We start from the raw sequence: 18,496 nt of genomic DNA, 5'->3' as shown, positions 1-18,496 counted from the left end.
ATGCACCCAGGTCTTATGGCTGTCCCAGGCGGTGGAGCCAGTCCAGCACCAGGGGCCCCTGGCGCTGGTGGGGCAGGGGCTGCCGTCGGGGCTGACGTTCTATCACAAAGGGGAGAGGCAGATGAAGGCAGTGCGGATCCCGATCCATACGCCGTGCCACTGAACGAGGAAGAATCTTTTCCGCCGCAGGGTGATAGCGGATTCTCACAACCAACCAACGACGATGGACCATCAGGGGAAGGCTCGGAGTGGGCGACGTTCGAGGAGCCTGATCACGGCTTCCAGGAACCTTTTGCAGATGACAGCGCTTGGTCAGGCGATGACGAGGGATTCAGCAGCGACTTAGGTGGCATAGCTGATGGTGACGGAGAGGGGGGGCGTGGCTTAATCGGTTCAATCATGGACATTTTCTTCGATAACGACTGAGGACAGGTAGAAGGAAAGTAGGGCAATTACGACATTCCGCCAATCCTGAGAATATCAATCATGTTGAAGAGACGGGTTGAATCTCCCTTCTCTTTTTGCTTGTCCAAGAACTGAACGGCATCTACAGTTCCGGCCGCGTACACTCCCCGTCCGCAAACGTTATGCTGAAATTCGAAATTGACGGAACCATCTGGGCTGGTCAAGTGGTAGGTGTGAAATGCATGGCCAGCTGTGATATACTCCTCAGGAACCTGCATCTCGCGCATGGATCGGGACGCCTCCCGTACTTTTTCAATATCTTCTACATCGAAATCCAACCCCAAGCGGGAGAATGAATTAACGACAGCTTTTGCAGTGCCAGAGGTATCGGCCTTTGTTGCTTGGTGAGATTCTTTAACCGTTATCTTGTAACCTTTGAAGGCACCTGGGAACTCGTTGGCCATCATATCCATCATGGCCTGGAAGGCGACTATCTGTTTCCCCATATTGGGTGCAATCACAGCGTAAACGTCGCTAGACTTGTCCACAGCTTTCTTCATATCGTCTACATTGCCACCTGTAGTACCGATAACAAAACTCAAGCCCGCCTTTGCGTAGTTTTCTACGTTTGGATTAGCGGCGGAGGGATGGGTGTAATCCACCACAATAAGGCGAGGATATTTGTCTTTCATCCTCTTGAGACACGCAGTATGATCTTCGGGAGTCGATAATGATACCTTTGAACCGCCAGCCTCGAAATGCGAGTTTGCAACGCCGGGACCCGTTAACGCTTCGTCCGCCAAAACCAAGCCGCGACGTACGACTTCCTCCGCAGTAGCAGCGGCCATGTTACCTGGCACGCCATTCACCATTACGGCGAGATCAACCGCCATCTGGATTGTTACCAGCACTGCTCTTCTTTGCGTGGACCGGGCGCGATCGGGACTGCGCTGTAACTGGGGGGAAGTAAAGGAAGAGGTTGCGAGTCGCGGGTTGAAGCGCTGAGTCGGTGAGGCTAGAGCGGGAGCAAGGCTGAAGGCCACAACGGAATTTGCGATCGGCATCTGGAATGGCTTGCGGTGGGATTGGCTGTAGACAGGCTTGAGGTTTGTCTTGGGGAGCAAGAAGAGAGGTCTCGCCGAGTTGTGGTTGACTGTTCCGTCCTCATGAGCCGATGACGTGGTGCCCCTTGGATCATCCAATGTCGTTGGGATCGGGGTTGAACGGGTGAGAAATGTCAAAAATATTAAAACAATTGTTCAGGATCGCTCAGTCTCCATCTACACGTGTATAAATGTGTCACGCCGGCGGTTTGAGCTCCAACCTCCCGCAATTCCGACAATCCCTAAACCCTCGAGTAGGTTCACCATAGCAGAGGCTTTCGCTTGGAAGCCAACTGCCCTCTTTATTCGTTGAGCGTCCCATTTAAGAGATTGCGTACGTCCTCGGAGATGGAATAGCCACGAAGAAAAACCAGGAGAGAGTCGGGCCACGCTTTCCCCCTCTACAGTCGAGGGATATCTCGTGCAGCACTTCTGCAGTTGCTTCGGCTTGGCTCGCATTTTTATCTTATCTGATGTCGATGCGGCCTGTAAGTAATTTTGTACCGCCGTTAAGTCTTGTAAGAACTAGACGAAAGTTGTCGCAACAAAGAAACCGATGCGGAACAAAATCAGCCCTGCTCGATACTTCCTCAAAACCTCGCGTTGTCGTATTGCCAGGTATGTAGCCAACTGTTACCTCAACTCCTGCATGCAACGCAAATGCAATTCTGCATGCTTTGTGAACTAACTACGCCAACCCTTTAATATCGAACAGGCATGGATGGAAGTGAGTTGATGTTAAACAGCTTTCGAAATGCTATCTGCAGCGACAACGACATAAAACGGGTGATTGGGGTCCAGTACCCAGAGGACGAGGAATTATCTGTACCTGAGCTTGCCGACTTTGTCTCCACGCAATACCTTTCCCTTCTCAGGAATGACTCACGCGGCTATGTCGTCGTCAGTCAAAGCTTCTCCGGTCACGTTGGCATGAATCTTGCGCATCATCACACCCCTGGCCAAATGATCGGTCAGGTCTTTGTTAACGCGTTTGCGTCGCCACCCGGTCCATCCTGGATACACAACGGGCGACTGCAAGTGCCTGCTAACTTTTTCGAGCGACAACCCCCGCCGTGGATGGTCAGCCGAATGTTCCTGGGTGCTGGCGGTTCAGGCATGCATATTGTGCAAGCCGCTGGCGCCAAAGTGGAGCCGCGTGTTATGAGACAGCGTCTGGACATCTGTTTGGCCCATGACTCGTGGTCCACATGGCGCTGCCCTGACCTTCTGCCAGGAGAAAGCACCTTGTACCTTCGCGGTGAAGCTGACGCAATTGTCGCAAACGAAGCAGCGGAGCGAATGCGTGAGGCGCGGCCGGATATCCTTTGGGAGCGCGTGCCTGATGGCCCGCACCTTCTTTTGCAGCGGTTCGGCAGACCGGCAGCAAGGGCCGTGCATACGTTTTGTGAGCGCCTTTCGAACCAATAATCCCCGCAGATTACTTCTCTTTCTTCTCTTGGGAAATGGCTCTCGATATTGGTCGCGAGAACGGGGACGGAATGAGCCTGGAAACACGGTTTTGGTAATCACGGTATGAGGGATATTTTTCAGACGAGATGTACTCCGCGAGTGGGGTCGTGATTTGGAAAAGGATAGTATACACCACAGGCCCCATGATCGTCCAGTTGAGAATGCGTTTGCTGGCGGCCACCGAGAAAAGATAGAAGAACCACCAGCCGGTAATTTCACCAAAGTAGTTGGGGTGACGTGACCATGCGAAGAGTCCCGTCTGCCGAAAACCATCCTGTGCCTCGGGAAAGCTAGCCGGCATGCCTTTCTTTCTGCGGTCCTCAGAGGACAGAGAAAGCCACTTTGCTTTTCGACACTGAAAGGTCCATTGTTGATTATCTGCTGCTGTGGCCAGGACGATGCAGCTCATCATGCCAGCCGCGGCAAATGCATCAAGCCATGAGAGCGGTGTTGTCGGTCCGCGCGAGACCCATGCGAAATATAGGGGCGAGGAGACCATTGCTAGAATGATTGTCATGTAGCCACAAATGGTGACGCAGTAGGCGATGTTGAAGAGGAACTTGATTCGGAGAACATTAGCCTGTAGCCAAGTATAGCGATAATCTAAAAAGCCAGGTGAGTAGTAGCCCCTACGCATGGCATTTGCCGTGAGTCGGCTGCCCCAGATAATGAGAAGGCCGCTCATTAGGGATAGGCGTGGATCAACATGTGAATCTGTGCGTCGATCAGAGCTAATCGGAGCGTGGAGAGTGAAGACGAGGGAGAGAATTGGTGGTATAAAGGGCCAGAAGCGGTCATTCCAGGCGTAGGATCTCGACAAGATGGAAAGGACAATTTGCAAAAAGATGAGGATATGGGTAAGCCAGAATGATGTTACGATCGGGTTGAGCGCGATGGCTGTATCTGCGATGTCAGCTAATGACGGCGATGACAGCAATGGAGGGAGGATCCGTGTGGATGCCACCGATATTGTCTGTATGGCGGATAAGAAGTCAAACTGGCTCATTCTGAGAAGCAGGTCGCAGTGATGGCAGTGAATTCTCGAGCTAATGCTTCGAAAGGCACGTGGTGGTATGGAGGGTCGGTCGATGTCGAAGGCAGATATTGCTGGAAGAGGTGTTTGGATGGAACCTGCACGGTAAGTGGCGCGCGGGAGGCCACGAGGCGGAGTCCTTCCGAAATGAGTGAGGTGCGGCACCGATGAACACACTTCGTGGAGGCAACAACGTTCTGTCGAAAGCTATTTCCAATAATTCATCATTGGATGCGGCCACGCTTGATCCCATGTGTTTCCGTAAGCCCCTTTTTGCGCTCGAAAATCGGACAAACCAGTACCGTACGTACCCCACTTGCTTGTTCTCGTCTGCCCCTACCAGCTTTAAGCTCTAGCTATATCCATTGCCAGCCTCGCTGGATATTTCCACCATGGGACACGGATACACGACAGCTCTTCTCGTGTTATGTTTCATTTCAGATAGAAAGTTGTGGTAGCCCGTAAACAGCTGACCCAGAATTCCATGCCGCGTTTGAAACAAAGCACCAGTGCCATTGGAATGCGCCACGCTATGTGACGAATACCCTGCACCCTCCAGCAGCATGTTCCGGCATGTGTAGCAACGGACTCTGCAGTATCTTTGATCGGTTTTCTTGTGCTAGAGCAGAGCGGCTATCCCGAAACCGAGTGAACTGCCGGCAGTGGTCGAGGTTAGCGAAGTCCAATCCTTCACGACATGGAGCCCGAACCAAGTGAAGTTCCTGTTCCCGGGGATCAGTCAGTGTCGATTGAGCCGGATGATCTCGTTGAAAGCGTGGGCGATATGCAGCATGGCCTTGTAGTCGTCCCGAATGAAGACGTCTTGCACAAGGCTTCTGTCACTCTCGAACAAGAAGAACCAGAGTCCGCCGACATTATCGCCGTAGGAAATTCTGAGCACCAGCAGCTGGGTTCCTCGGAAATCAAAGTCGCTAATTCGCCTTACGTAGTTCCTGATCCACGCCCGTCCACGATTGTACCTGTAGCAATGGATTCCGATGCTGGTGACGCGGACAAGCTTGAAGCCAAGATTCAACACATATCTATCGATGGGGCAGCTAGTCAGGGTGCAGAAATCGACCGAGATGCAAAAATGGAGATTGAACGCAGTCCCGTGCTGGACTTGACTGATTCCTCAGATGGCAATATCGAAGCCGACGTCGGCGTGGCCCAAATGAAAGAAGTTTGCACTCATTTTTCAGATCCGCGTGAATTGCTGCAAAGCGAAGAAGGTCTTGAAGACGGGGAAACGTGCAGAGTAGTTCGTGGCCATTCACACATCTCTGCTAGCAGCGAAGTCCCTCTTGAATCCTCATACGCCGGGAATGTGGCTGAAGGACGCGTCAATGCAGCAAGTTTGATCGGTGCCACGGAATCAACGACAGCCACGACACTCGCAGGACGGCATTCTGAGGGTCAAGAAGATTCTGCATTGGTCAGTGGCTCTGTTGACGATCAGGAGCCGATAACGAATCCAGGGGTTGCTGCAAACGAAGAAAATGCTTTTGCGGGAAGCGTCCGCGTTCTCGGAGCAACTGAAGACGACGAAATGTCGGGTCAGAATCTGGATGCACCTGTGCTAGATCAAGTCGAAACAGAGCTCGTTGAGGCTCTCACCAAAGCGGATGATTCAGTATTAAACACAGATACTGGAGCGACGATGACACTAGACGGTTTAGCAGAAGGATTTCCCTACGTAGAAAGTGAAACCAGTTGCGACGATATCGCCGTTGGCGACCTTGCATCACGGTCTCCCCCGATAGAGACCTCGATGGTACCGGTGTTGAATGCCATTCCCCAGCCCCTGGAAGAGAATGAAGATGTCATAGCCGGAAATCAGGGTGAAATGAGCGAAGAATTCGACAGGCTCAAAGCTATTCTCCAACCACACGCCGATGCCCATACAGCTAACAATCCTGCATCCGCTGGCGAAGGGGAGTTGTCACTGGATTCGTCAGTAGATACCATGGATGGTGCTGAGACTGAAGACCAATCGGGAGGCGATGCAAGGTCAGTCCATCGCGTGATTACGGAGAACAGTATTGCAGAGGAAGAAATGGACGGCGCAATTGGCCGTCAAGCCTTAGACGAAGGCCCTTTCTCCGTAGAAGAACGCAAAATTCGTCTACAGGAACATTCCACGCAAGCAAGCACAACTTCAATCCCCACAGAAGTTCAGGAAGGTTCTCACAGTCCTCTTTTGTGTGAACTGCAAGTTGAAAAGGATGCGGAAGGTGGACAAGTAAATACCTTGCAAAAGTATGATTGCGGGACTGCGGGGCAAGCTGTAGAAGCCACGAATGTTATGGAGAGTCAAGGAACGGTTCAAAAGGCTGGGGATGCAGATGCTGTAGAAGACAAGGAGATTGCCGACAGTTCGGTCATCGCGGAAGCATCGACAGTATCTGGACCAAAAAACCTCGCCATTGTCGATGTGGGCGATGACTTCGTCGATCTTGAGATTGACAAGCAGATCGAAACGATTGGTGAACGTGTCGAGATGGCTCTTGAGTCTCAAGTTGTTACTGTTTTAGACCCCTCTGAGGTACATAAGGAACTCGAAGCAGCAGTAACCGACGTGAACGTTGAAACGGATGAAGCCGAAGTCGAAAATGGACCGGGCAACATCCGTATCGTAATGAGAGCTGTGAATGACGATAAGGATGTGGAGGCAAATGTTGATGACCCTTCTGTCACAGAGAACGCAGAAGAGCACATATCTGTCATAGATGTGCATGAAAATTCCATGACAGACGTACCTGCGAACACCAGCGAGGCCAACGAAAACGCAGATTCACTCGATCCGGAAGCAGATGCAGAGAGGGCTTCTCAGGTTGTAGGAGATTTAGATCGAGAAGCCCTGATGGACGCGATGAGCCGGGAGACCGAAACTTTGAGAGGCGAAGGCAGTGTAATGCCTGTTCATAGCATTATTTCCGAATCGCAAAGGGAACTGGTCTTGCATGACGATGAGTTAGTCCCGGGTAATCTGAACACAGAAGGGGAGATTGCAGCCTTAGAAGGAAGTGATGTGATTCATGACGGAGCCGCTGCTGCAGAGCATGACCAGGTCATAGAGAATGTCCAACCGAACAGTGAAGATGTTGCTTTACGGGTTCTGGAGTCTGTCAGCGAAGGCCTACATGCTGCAAATGCAGAAGCAACTATAGAGGCTGTTGAGATAAAACAGGACGCCATGCCTGAAGTACCTCCCACAAGCATTGCGTCGCAACTGAAAGAATATCTGATTGAGAACAGCTCGTCTGTAACAGCTTTGTCAGCTTCGCAGATTCTTGCGATGTCAGAAAACACAGGACCAGAAGCGAATGACGAGAATATTGTGTTACAAGGTGAAGGAGCTTTGACTACAGGGATCGCAACAACGCCGACTTTATCTTCTACGGAGAGTGCTATTGCGAGACAGGAACCAACACCGCAAGCAAGTCAAGAGCATGATGTGTCCCTTGCCAAAGAAGATATGATTGCGGACCCCTTGTCGGCACCAACACTCCTAACCATGGAAAGCGATGGTTTAGCAGACGATACAGGACCTAAACCTAGTCATGTAATCGCTGAGCTGCAAACTATTGAAGTTGTGCCCGCGCCCATACATCCAACACCAGCTATGGAGAGAGCGAAAGCGGCATGTACAACTACTTTTGGAACTGGTCTTGAGAAAATCGCATTGGGACATGAGATAAAATCGATTGAAGAGGCACATATTAGTTCTGTGGCTCAACCCACGGAGGTCATTGATGAAGCAGAGGACTCGGCGTCTAGAGACAATGACGGCAGTCTCGCATTGTTAGCAGGGGTAGCTACGGCCATGGACGATATGGCCACACCTGCAGTTCCAGCTTCAGAAAACGAGGACTTGACGAATCGAAGTAGAACCGAAACAACCCACGAGAATATTGCGTTGCGTGTTGGAGATTTTCTGCCCGACAACGCTTCTCTTGCATGTGGCGCTAAATGGGTGGAGCGAGCAGAAAAGGATGTACATGATGGCAGCACTTTGTTGCGCGGCGAAGGGAGCGTGGGTGAGGAGTTTCTCGCGACGCAAGCGGTGCCAAATATGCCGTGTGATGAAACGACACTGGCAGGTGAACCGCAAAACCATGATATGAGAAATATGTCGCCCTGCGGTGCAGCAAGCACAATAGAGGAGGCTCGAACTTTCCCTTCAGTTTCAGGATTACAGGCCGATGAAGTGACGGAAGACGTTGTGACTGCACCACTTGAGGAGACCTTAACGTCACATAGTGAAGACCGCTTTGTTGCTTCGGCCACCACTTCACCAACAGTTCTAACTACGCAGAGCGATATAGAAGCAACGAAAACACAGCCTGAGGTGTATAGCGAAGAATCTGCATCCCATGGTGAAGAAGGAAGGAGTCAGGAGGCTTCGGCTGCATATCCAATAGCAATTGTGGAGCCCCAGGTGGAAGCCGCAAAAGAAACCGAGACGGAATCTTTCGAGGAAAGTGGTGTGTCACACGTCGAAAAGGGTCTGGCCGAGGGGGCTTGGGGCAATTCTTTGATTCCTGGTACCAAGAATCATGATGTTCCACAGAAGACCGAGAACGAGTCACAAGAAGCGGAGAGCGCATCTCCACTTGAAGAATTACAAACTGAGGAAGGGCCGGCTTCTCCTATTTTTCTACCGACGGAGGTCGGTGAAGTAGCAGAAGAAAGTGCGACCACAGCACTAGATGAGGAGAACGCTGAGAGGACTGCACGTGAGGAGGCTCCGGCCACGTGTCCAGATCCGCAAGAAGAGAACTTGAAAGTTGAAGCGGAAACGGAACCAGAAATGCGACATAAGGAAGATACGTTGCGTGGAGAAGAAAGTGTGTGCGGGGATGTACTAGCTACAGGTACACATGCACCCACGAAGGGTGATGAGGTAGTAGCGGAAGCTGTGACCGATCCGCAAGTGGGGCATCTTTCTTCAGTTAATGAGGAAGATGTGGGGGTGGAGACTCCCAGTGCAGCGACGGTCTCATCTACAGAGAACTACCAAATAGTGGAAGGAACCGCACTGCTTGCAAGGGATGTTGCATCACGTGATGACGAAGACTTGAGAAAGCAGGCTTGGACTCGAGCTGCACGTGCAGATACGCAAACCGGTCAAGACGGAGAAGAAACACGGACCAAGCCACTTGAGGGCAACAATGCATCTTCTGCTGACGAAGCTATGATTGAAGAAGCTCCAGACACGCCTGCAGTTCTAGCCGAGGAAAAAGCTATAGCAACAACAGAAACCGGAGCGGAACTACTTGAGAGGACTGCTGCACTACATGATGCAGAATTTGCAATTCCGGAGGCTTCTGGAACGCCTGCAGATTCTGGTAAAGAACGCGGTCAAGTGGTAGGGGCACTAAAAACTGAAGCCCATAACGAGAACCCTGACTCGCTGGGTGAAGGAGATACGAGCGAAGAGGCCTCAGCCACGCCTTCAGCCGCTTTTGCGGAAAGCCATAAATTAGTTGCATGGGTAGAGTCACAACCGCTTGAGGAGAACGGTGCGCCCGAGCAGAGAAGTGAAGAAAGCGTTTCGTGTATTGACCATAGCGCACGAAGGGAGGCACAGCCTCCTCTTTCAGAAGAACAAGCAGAACTGGTTGAAAGAGGAGAAATTGACGAGCTTCCGCCAGATGGCGAGAATGTCGCGGGGCAAAACAAGGAAGCCACAGCCGAGATCCCATTGCCCCCAACGGGAAAAGTCGACGCAGAGAGTGGCAGAGAAGGAACCTCTTCGCTAGAGAATAGCTACCATGTGTCTACCTCTGACGATGTCCGCATTGACGGAGACGAGGAGGCGAGTGATGGCGATGCGGCTGCCGAGTCAGTTCTGCATACAACAGAGGCCGACCTCAGCAACAATGTTGATTCCGCCACTGTGGTAAGCTCCCTAGAAAATAAGGCTGAGGCACACATGCCTCATGGCGACGAGCTGGTGGGATCCCACGAAGCCGCGGGTGCGGAAACTGAAAGCGTAATGGATGACGAAGTGGCAGCGAAGGAATCTGAACAAGGCAGTAACGTTTCAGAACATGTAGACAGCGCAGCTGATGTAAGAATGGTGACGAGTGAAGGGGATGGAAGCGGCATGATTCGAGACAACGTACCCATCAATATCAGTGAGACTGGTGCGCAAGGCGTAACAATCGGTGATGACATAGGAGCAATTGAGCAGGCTGGAAGCATGGCTATCGGTGGAGTTGCCAACCAGGTCGATATCTTGGAGGATAACCATCAGGATGCTGAGACCCATGATACCCCGGGGGCCTCTGTGGAGCCCATTCCGGCAATAGGAGAAGAATCAGGAAGAATGGCTGAGAGTAGTGGAGGGGTTGAACGCGATGAGACTTTAACAATTCCGTATGCAAGCAACAGCTCGCTAAGAGAAGAAGGTGATGCCACATGCATACGTGAGAACGAAATTGACGCTCCAAGGAATGCTTCGAAAGTCGGCCGAGATGAAGTCGTACATTCGACTTTAGCCCCAAACCCTGAAGAAAGCTTCGAAGTTGAAACAGGTCAGCATGCTATTTTTGCGGGAGAAGCCCCGTTGCTTGTTTCGGATAAGCCCAATGCTTCTGTTCCTACATCTGCGGAGAGACGCAAGACCGAGATGACATTGGATGAGAAAAATTGGGAAAGAACGTTTGCCGTCGGTGCTGCTGCGAAAGGGGGTTCGACTACAATTACGGGGGACAGTGAGATGAGTCACTCCGTGAAAACAGCTTCAGGCGCTGTGAATTCGTTGAGCGAGCGAAACACGAGCATCAAAACAGAGAGCACTTTTGCGCTTGTTGACAAGATCGAAGATTTCGAAGTACGTCATGTTGGTCTCGCTATGCGTGCTGAGTCTGCAGATCGTGTTGCACTTGCGGTGTCTCCTATTAGCAATATATCGACTTCAAATGTGAAAAGACGCTTCACAGGCCAAGAGACTGTTCCTACAGATGAAGCAGAGAGTGGGGTATTGACCCGGGAAAAGGCACTCGTCGTCGAAAACGACGCTGGAGAAAGTCATTTTGCGCCTGTTTCCGAACAAGTGAGTAAGGCGGCCTCTGCAGCAACGACCGAAGAGAGAGTCAGCCAACAGCCTATAATGGAATCTGGATACCAGCCGAGTGTTGACTCCGTTAAGGAAGAGGAGTGGACGGGTGCAATATCTTCAGAAGGAATAGGCAATTTTGAAGCAACGCAAAGGGGTCGTGCCGGGAAAGGCGAGAACGAAAGTGCTGTCCCTGCAGCTGGAGGAGACCCCGGTCATATGTTCGGGCGGCGTCACGCAGATGCACTGACTGGTGACTCAGCCGAAGAAAATGAGGAGGAAGACGCCCTCCCCGCGAATGAGGATGAGACCATTGCCGACACGGCTGCGGGCAAGCACGATGAAATCGCAGAGTCGCAACGAGAGATTTTTGAAGTAAGCCCGGGCCACATTGCTCTCGAAAGTGAGACGCCGGAAGAGGACGCCCTGAGCGATGCGGACAAAATCGTGAATAGACCTCAACCAGGAGAGGCCAACGTCCTAGCTGAGGCACAAGCCGTAGAAGTCTACGAAGAACGGGGAAGTCCAGGAGAGGTCATCGCGGAGGCCGCTGTAGACGAGCCATACTTGTCTACTGCAGATGAGATGATTTCCAAAAACGATACATCTGCAATGCCCTTGTTGACTGTGGTTCATGAACCCGGTGTTGGGGCGGAGGAAACAACTACAGCAACTGATAGCACTGCAAGGGAAAATGCTTCCCCTGCAGAAGCGGAAGCTGAGACGACGGAAGAGGCACCTGGGGCCGAAATCAATGAGAATGCTCCTGCGCCAACTGCGCCAACTGTCGAGGGTAGCTACGTTATGCAAACTTCTGCTGCCCAAGATACGGAAGCACTACGGGAAAAGATTGAAGATCAAGAAGAAATTGTCGTGCCTGTGGAGAGGCTCCAGCCCCGACTGTTGCACGAAGCAACAAATGAAGGGCTGCCTTTTGACGTACAGACCAGCAATGTGGCGTCAAACGAAGATGAAGATGTCCAGGAAGATAGAAACACCGACGCGAAGAACATCAAATCAGAAGGACACAGTTCAGATTGTAACCCTGCAGATGCTATTGAGAACAATCAATTGGCAAAGAGCACAAATTTTAGTGATGCGAATACTGAGATACGTTCTGGTGAAGCGATGAGCGAAGAAGTGCGTGCTCTGCCTCAAGTACCAGCAGAGGAGTTTGTTCAAGCGACACAGGAAATTAAGTTTGAAGGGACAGAAGAAAACTTTTCAACCAGGGTTGGAGCACCTTTGTTCGAGGGGACACCGCCTACGATACCACCGCAGACTCTCGAAAGCATTGCAGTAGCAGAGGACACTGAGGTTCATCCGAGTGAGAAGGAAGCTGTGTCTCAGGAAGACGAAGCTGTGACTGATGCAGCTATCTCTGTGCCTGCGGCACCGATTGTAGAGGGGCCTGAAGTCGAAGAGGAAACTGATCCTGGGGTCAACGACGAGAATGCTGAGTCCGCATACACAGAAGATGTGAATGACGATATCAACGCCTGGCCAACTACTCGAGCTTTGGAGACTACTGACGTCGCATGCACCGCAAACCTTGAACTTGAGGCGCACGAGAGGGACGCTGCTATTTTTGATGGAACAAGTATAGCTGAGGAGTCCCCGGATTTGCCTGCGCTTCCAAGGGAAGAACATGCTAAAGATGTCGTCGTTCGAGACGCAGGAAGTATGAGGAATGAGATTCTCATTGCGCGCGACGTTCCTTCTAACGAGTGCGATGCAGTTGTTGAACCACATGAAGAGGAAATTGCAACACGTATTGAAGGAGCTGTGGGCGGAGGCTCTGCATCTGTGCATGTGGCTTGTCGTTCAGAGAGCAATGAGGTGTGGACAGAAACCGAGGCAATACCTCTTCAAGAAGGTGATTCATTGCATGGCGAGAATGCCGTAGGCGAAGGCACGCCCACAACCCTTGATGCTGGTGAGAGTAGTCTGCAATGTACTGATGAGGTGGTTATGTCGCGTGTGGAGGAACCACATGGTGAGCAAGCCTTTTCTACAGCTGAAGCGCAGGACGTGGATACAACTCATGTTGCAGAGAACGATGCGGGTGAAGGGACCGGTGAATTCACTGCATCGCATGTGGCTGAGGAAATGAACGAATTGACTTCACCTTTGTCTGGGGAGGCGGCGGAAGCGAGCCTTCAAGCGGCAAAGACCGGTGCTTTCGAGCAGAGAAGTGAAGAAAGCGTTTCGTGTATTGACCAAAGCGCACGAAGGGAGGCACAGCCTCCTCTTTCAGAAGAACAAGCAGAACTGGTTGAAAGAGGAGAAATTGGCGAGCTTCCGCCAGATGGCGAGAATGTCGCGGGGCAAAACAAGGAAGCCACAGCCGAGATCCCATTGCCCCCAACGGGGAAAGTCGACGCAGAGAGTAGTAGAGAAGGAACCTCTTCGTTAGAGAATATCTACCATGTGTCTACCTCTGACGATGTCCGCATTGACGGAGATGAGGAGGCGAGTGATGGAGATGCGGCTGATGGGTCGGCTCTGGATGCAACGGATCACGTTGTTAGCCTAGGCATGATCCAGGAGAGTAACTATCATGGTGCCGAGACCCTTGGCACCGCATTGGTGACTGCAAAAGGGGATGCACCACATGCGATGGTGGGAGCGGATGAAACCGCAGAAGTACCTGTGGATAGCGTGTCTGCGTTGTACGTGAGGGACGCCGCCCCCGATTCTGGAATGGGAAGAACAAGTGGTTCTGAGAACGAAAAGGTGTATGAGCGAACCGCAGTTGAAGAAATCACAATAGAGGGCAGGACCAGAGCTGAAGAAGTGGAGGGCAGCAAGGCTGTCGGCGCAAATGCAGGAGAATGTCCGTTGCGCGACACAGAAGATGCGACGGCCATAGACTCACCACGCGATGTGTCCACTGCTGTACGGGGAGACGAAGTTGAGGTAGCCAATGTAGATGGACAGGCAGATGTGGAGACAGCGGCCACCCCACGTCCGAGTGAGGGCTTTAAAACGGATCGTCCAAGAAATGCATTGTGGAGACGGTGGATGGCGACTGTGACCTCCTTTTTCGGCATGATATTCTTCCAAGTTCTCAAGGTTAGTTTGCTGCACTTGTCAGTACCAATGAGCGAGGCTTTTGAAAGAGGCACCCAGCATAATATGGGGACAGCTGCTGCTCGCCACACCGGCGGGTTGGCTATATTCCCTTTCGTAGCGTTTCTTCTTTGCGACAAAGCGAGACGAGGCTCACTCGTGTGTTCCGTAATGCTTACTTGTGCATTTCTCCATCACTTTTTTGTCATCAGCTGGGTCCTCGTGCACGACGGGGGGAAGATGTTCGAACAGATGTCTCGAAACAGGAGTGAGTGGGCGGTGTTGGCGGCATACTCGGATACAGTGAGACTTGCTTTCGCAGTGGTCGGCCTCGTGGGGAGTGTTTACATAGCTTGTGAAAGAACTTTTGGACGGGCTCTGGAGAGGCGCGAACGGCAACTGCCATTTGTTGCAAGGATGGTGTCATGGCTGCTTGCCGGCCTTTACGTTTGTTACTATTTGGATTTCGCGTTTGATGCCGTGGTGTGGGGCATGCGGGATATCGGAGACGTTCTTTATCCCATCTACACGATTATTCTAGTTGTCGGATGTGCAGTATTGAAGTTAACGGGGAGAAGCAGGTGTGAGTAGTGCGTACTTCTTGCCATCAGGGATAGATGCATTAGTGTGAAGGTAGGTAACATGTGGTTTAGTGCTACGGTATTAAAGTACCTGTACACGAACAGTGCAAATAAATGCTTCAACGGTGGTGCACAGCGGTGGCGCCTCACAAGCGATAGGGGTGTCATGATGAGATGGTCAGTCTTGTTCTGTTTTGTCGCGTTTCATGGGACTTGACAACGACAGGAAGTGACATAACTCGGTTTTGTCCGTAGTACAAACAACAGATACGCAAAAAGTCAATTCCATTGCAACTGTCTCCCCTTAACAACTGAGTTTCTCTTTCCAACAGGTCTGGTACCTACCCTCCTGTGCTCAAACAAGGCTTCAAAAGAAAGAAAACTCGTTTTGATTAGCGGTTTATCGCACCTGCTGACCTCCCGAAGGAATGCTTTCTTGACCAGCTTAATGTCGAATGGAAGGGTATAATAGTGACCGGAGAATGCCATGTTTCAAATCCAGCAGTTCTCTACAATAGATGCAAAAGAAAACCCCGTTACCTTAGGTAATTGCACATATACTTCGTCTTCTCTTTTCGAGAGTTTGCTTTCTTGCCTTCTGTATGCGTTGTAGTTGAAGACTGTCAAGACTTTCTAGCAGATGTTGGGACAACCAGCTCACGACCCGTTCTATCCAAGAGGAGAATCAATAGCAGCATATGCTTCTACTTATGCTGCAACAAAGCCTGACATCTCTCACTTTGAAGGTCACTGTCCTACAACGTTTCAACAGCCTTATAACTCTTCCATTTCGATTTTTGCTCGCCCAACACGATGCCTTTCGGAAAGGTACGCCCAACCTCTCATGTTTGGGGGTCAACATCAGCATCCGTGAACATACCCCTGCCGAAGCATCTTATCTAAGGTCACGGCGCGATAGCTTGCTCGAAAACGAGTTCTAGAAGCCATGCATTCTCCCCGTTGATGGAACTTTCGAGCACACCGCATCTAGCTAGCGAGATCTAAAAGGCACTGCTCTCACTTTTACGTGTTCAGACAAACACATTCATAGTAGCCATCAGACGACCAGAAGACGAAGCTACGCCCCCATGATCGTGGTCGATGTACAACCCCAAGGAGTCTTTGCCACCCTCTAAGTGAACCAAGATAGCCTGGGAGCCATTCTCTCCCTCGTTCACAATTTTCCCTCCACTCGCAATAATATGCAGCTTGGTCCGTTGCAGGAAACGGCACTCATATCTTCTGTTCGCACAAATCGATTTACCATGTCTTGCCAGTTCTCCTTCCCGAAATGAACTGCGATCCCGTTCTCCACGTCCCATACTCGCACGTTTGTGTCAAGCGATCCAGATACCGCATGTCTTCCGCCCTACTCATTGCAACACTATCCCCCGACGCCGCTTGACTACCGAAAATTCTCACTACTCTCTATGACAACAAAGCTACAGTTTGGCCAAGGCCACACTGCACACTCCTGCAGTTCAAGTTGAAATATAAGTTTCATTGTTTAACAGTTTCTTTTTGGTCTTCGCATTTGCGAATTCTCTCTACAAAACCGTGGCTGAGAACGAGAAAAATTCAAACCAATATCCACGAGAACTCACATCGACACTATCGGTGCCTCTTCCACCCAGTGTTGCGTCCAGAACGCACTAAAGAGCCGATCTTGGAAAGATATTCTGACACTCTCTGGTGAACAAACGCGCTTCCAGAGTCCTCGCAGAGCCACCCATAAAAATAGCTTGCAATTCCGTGACTGTATCCTGGGATCACGGTGTAATTCCTGACGCGCCCACTCGGGGCACGCCGAGCTGGGGGTGGCGTGACCTCGCTTCCACCTCGGAGCTCACTGTGTCCACCCACAGCTCCATGCAACTTCGTCTGTTTTTCTGATAGTCTAAACTTTCCCATACGAAGCCCATGCTAAACCAATGCATGCATGGCGATTTACCCATACTTGCACGAGCAGAAATTTCCCAAGTGTTTCCTATGCGGAGAAATGCGCCATGATTGCGTGGACGTGCATGGCTTGGTTCATGGGCTTGCATTGGTAATTTGCATGGGCTTTCATGGGTTTGCATTGGCCATGTGCATGGGATTGCATTAGGAATCTGCATGGGCTTGCATGGGATTTTCCATGGCCTTGCATTGGACACCTGTATGGGCTTGCATGGGATTTTGCATGGGATCGCATTGGGAATGTGCATGGGCTTGGAAGAGATTTTTGCACGGGTTTGCGTGGCCATCTGCATAGGCTTGCATTGGCCATATACATGGCCTTGCATGGGCTTTCTGCATGTACTTGATTTGGCTATTTGCATGGGCTTGCATTGACCTTTGCATAGGCTTGCATGGGTCTACTGGGCGGTTTTCTTTCGCTCTAGCCGTACAGGTTTCCTCCTTTAGTTTATGCTACGAGCATAAACTAAAGGAGGAGACTTGCATAGTTTACAACACTACAATACAAGACCCGAACGTCGAGGCAAATCTTTTCGCGCTTGCAGCTGCTGGGGATGGTGGCGGTCGCGAGTGGAGCCCGCCGCCCGCTCCGCTAGTACACTTTTTTGACAGGCGGTGTCGTGTGCTTCTGGCTATGGAGCGCCGTTCGCGGTCTCTCGCAAAGCGCTAAGAGTGGCCGGCCGGAACGGGGCCGGACAGCTGTGGGCGGCATCATGCACTATAATGGTGCACGGCGCATCCCAAGATCGTTCCAATGCTGACATGCTAGTGGCGCACCAGCAAAGCCTTTGTTGCGTCAAGTCAAGTCGAATTGAACTATTGAGTCGGAGAAACTTTGTTCGTGCCTTCCATGACTCTCTGCGTCGGCCACGAAGACACTCCATGGAGTGTCTTCGTGGCCGACAACTGTGCACAGTTGTAGCAGCAGGGGGCTACGCGAAATGCAAAGCAAACGTCAAATCGCGAAAATTTCGACGAACATAGAACTTCCTTGTGGTTGTCGATAGGCGTACTAAAAGAGTCAGTAAAGAGTAGGGTACACTTGTGAGACGTGCAAAGAGTCCGCCAGATGGAGACCTCACTTACCTTTCATCCAGTACGCAGTCCAGCAGACACACAATCGTGTCTTCCTCACCGTGACGGTTGCAAGCAGTGCATGACTAAATGAGATTGTGTTCACACACTGGCAGTCTGTCAGCAAGGACCTGGGCCGACGCCGTAAGTTGAACAAAGACTCTCTCGTAGTGGAAAGATCGATTTGTACGTACCGTGAGTTGTAACAACTGGCTATGCATTCTGAGAACGAAACACCAAACTTCGAGAGTCTCACACTTTAGCATTGACCGTTAGCAAGGAAACATATGTATTCAGCATAATGAAAGCACTTGATCGCTAAAGCAATTTTGAAATGAATGCTGCGAGAGTACGGGAGAGTCCGCTTCGAGTCATCTAGATTGTAGCAGCTCGAACCATGTGTAGATACTCTAACTCCAAGTCCATAGCATAATCAAATGCCTCAACGTCCGGGGGCGCTGGATAGCTGATTCCACTTGCAGTGGCCAGTCGACGGAGCGTCGCAGGATTGCACAGCCTGATACATACTAACTTGATATGTTTTGTTGTGCGCCTCTACGTCACGTACACGGCTGTCTATTACACAGCTAAGCGTGTAGCGTAGAGTCGCGAAAGAGACTGCATCCCATGCAGCCTTATTGGGCTTGGTAGTGCCTCACGGACGGTTTGTTCGTATCGTACGAACACTGACGTCCGAGTACCTGTTCGTCTCTGTATGCTTGGCGAAGTCGCT

General features: G+C 51.2%; 5 protein-coding genes; 3 read left to right on the top strand and 2 right to left on the bottom strand.

The window, feature by feature from the left end:
* Window positions 1–426, top strand: CHC_T00003354001 (hypothetical protein). Its single transcript, XM_005714412.1, has one exon. It carries the CDS (start codon window positions 1–3, stop codon window positions 424–426), a length of 426 nt encoding a protein of 141 aa, XP_005714469.1.
* A 26-nt stretch (window positions 427–452) lies between these two features.
* CHC_T00003353001 (hypothetical protein) lies at window positions 453–1,469 on the bottom strand. The gene has a single exon (XM_005714411.1). The coding sequence runs from the start codon at window positions 1,467–1,469 to the stop codon at window positions 453–455; it is 1,017 nt and encodes a 338-aa protein (XP_005714468.1).
* Window positions 1,470–2,243: 774 nt separating this feature from the next.
* On the top strand, window positions 2,244–2,936 carry CHC_T00003352001 (hypothetical protein). The gene has a single exon (XM_005714410.1). It carries the CDS (start codon window positions 2,244–2,246, stop codon window positions 2,934–2,936), a length of 693 nt encoding a protein of 230 aa, XP_005714467.1.
* Window positions 2,937–2,946: 10 nt separating this feature from the next.
* CHC_T00003351001 (hypothetical protein) lies at window positions 2,947–3,495 on the bottom strand. The gene has a single exon (XM_005714409.1). The coding sequence runs from the start codon at window positions 3,493–3,495 to the stop codon at window positions 2,947–2,949; it is 549 nt and encodes a 182-aa protein (XP_005714466.1).
* A 1,000-nt stretch (window positions 3,496–4,495) lies between these two features.
* CHC_T00003350001 (hypothetical protein) lies at window positions 4,496–14,879 on the top strand. XM_005714408.1 is given in 4 exon segments: window positions 4,496–4,545; window positions 4,693–14,152; window positions 14,362–14,421; window positions 14,422–14,879. The coding sequence occupies 3 exon segments, from the start codon at window positions 4,496–4,498 to the stop codon at window positions 14,419–14,421; spliced, it is 9,570 nt and encodes a 3,189-aa protein (XP_005714465.1). The 3' UTR covers window positions 14,422–14,879.
* Window positions 14,880–18,496: the final 3,617 nt, after the last annotated feature.

This window comes from Chondrus crispus, genomic scaffold (genome assembly GCF_000350225.1).
Source record: "Chondrus crispus Stackhouse genomic scaffold, scaffold_186, whole genome shotgun sequence".
NCBI classification, from domain to species: Eukaryota; Rhodophyta; class Florideophyceae; order Gigartinales; family Gigartinaceae; genus Chondrus; species Chondrus crispus.
The sequence above is the reverse complement of the archived record's forward strand: the minus strand, read 5'-3'. Positions and strand labels throughout refer to the sequence as shown.

What these genes read in the sequence shown, in the direction of transcription:
- CHC_T00003354001 (XM_005714412.1), top strand. Translation starts at nt 1, where the DNA reads ATGCACCCAGGTCTTATGGCTGTCCCAGGCGGTGGAGCCAGTCCAGCA.
- CHC_T00003353001 (XM_005714411.1), bottom strand. Translation starts at nt 1,469, where the DNA reads ATGCCGATCGCAAATTCCGTTGTGGCCTTCAGCCTTGCTCCCGCTCTA.
- CHC_T00003352001 (XM_005714410.1), top strand. Translation starts at nt 2,244, where the DNA reads ATGTTAAACAGCTTTCGAAATGCTATCTGCAGCGACAACGACATAAAA.
- CHC_T00003351001 (XM_005714409.1), bottom strand. Translation starts at nt 3,495, where the DNA reads ATGACAATCATTCTAGCAATGGTCTCCTCGCCCCTATATTTCGCATGG.
- CHC_T00003350001 (XM_005714408.1), top strand. Translation starts at nt 4,496, where the DNA reads ATGCCGCGTTTGAAACAAAGCACCAGTGCCATTGGAATGCGCCACGCT. An exon ending in ATTGGAATGCGCCACGCTAT is followed by an intron (nt 4,546 to 4,692) that starts GTGACGAATACC and finishes AGGTTAGCGAAG; the next exon opens with TCCAATCCTTCACGACATGG. An exon ending in TATTCTTCCAAGTTCTCAAG is followed by an intron (nt 14,153 to 14,361) that starts GTTAGTTTGCTG and finishes TTTTGTCATCAG; the next exon opens with CTGGGTCCTCGTGCACGACG.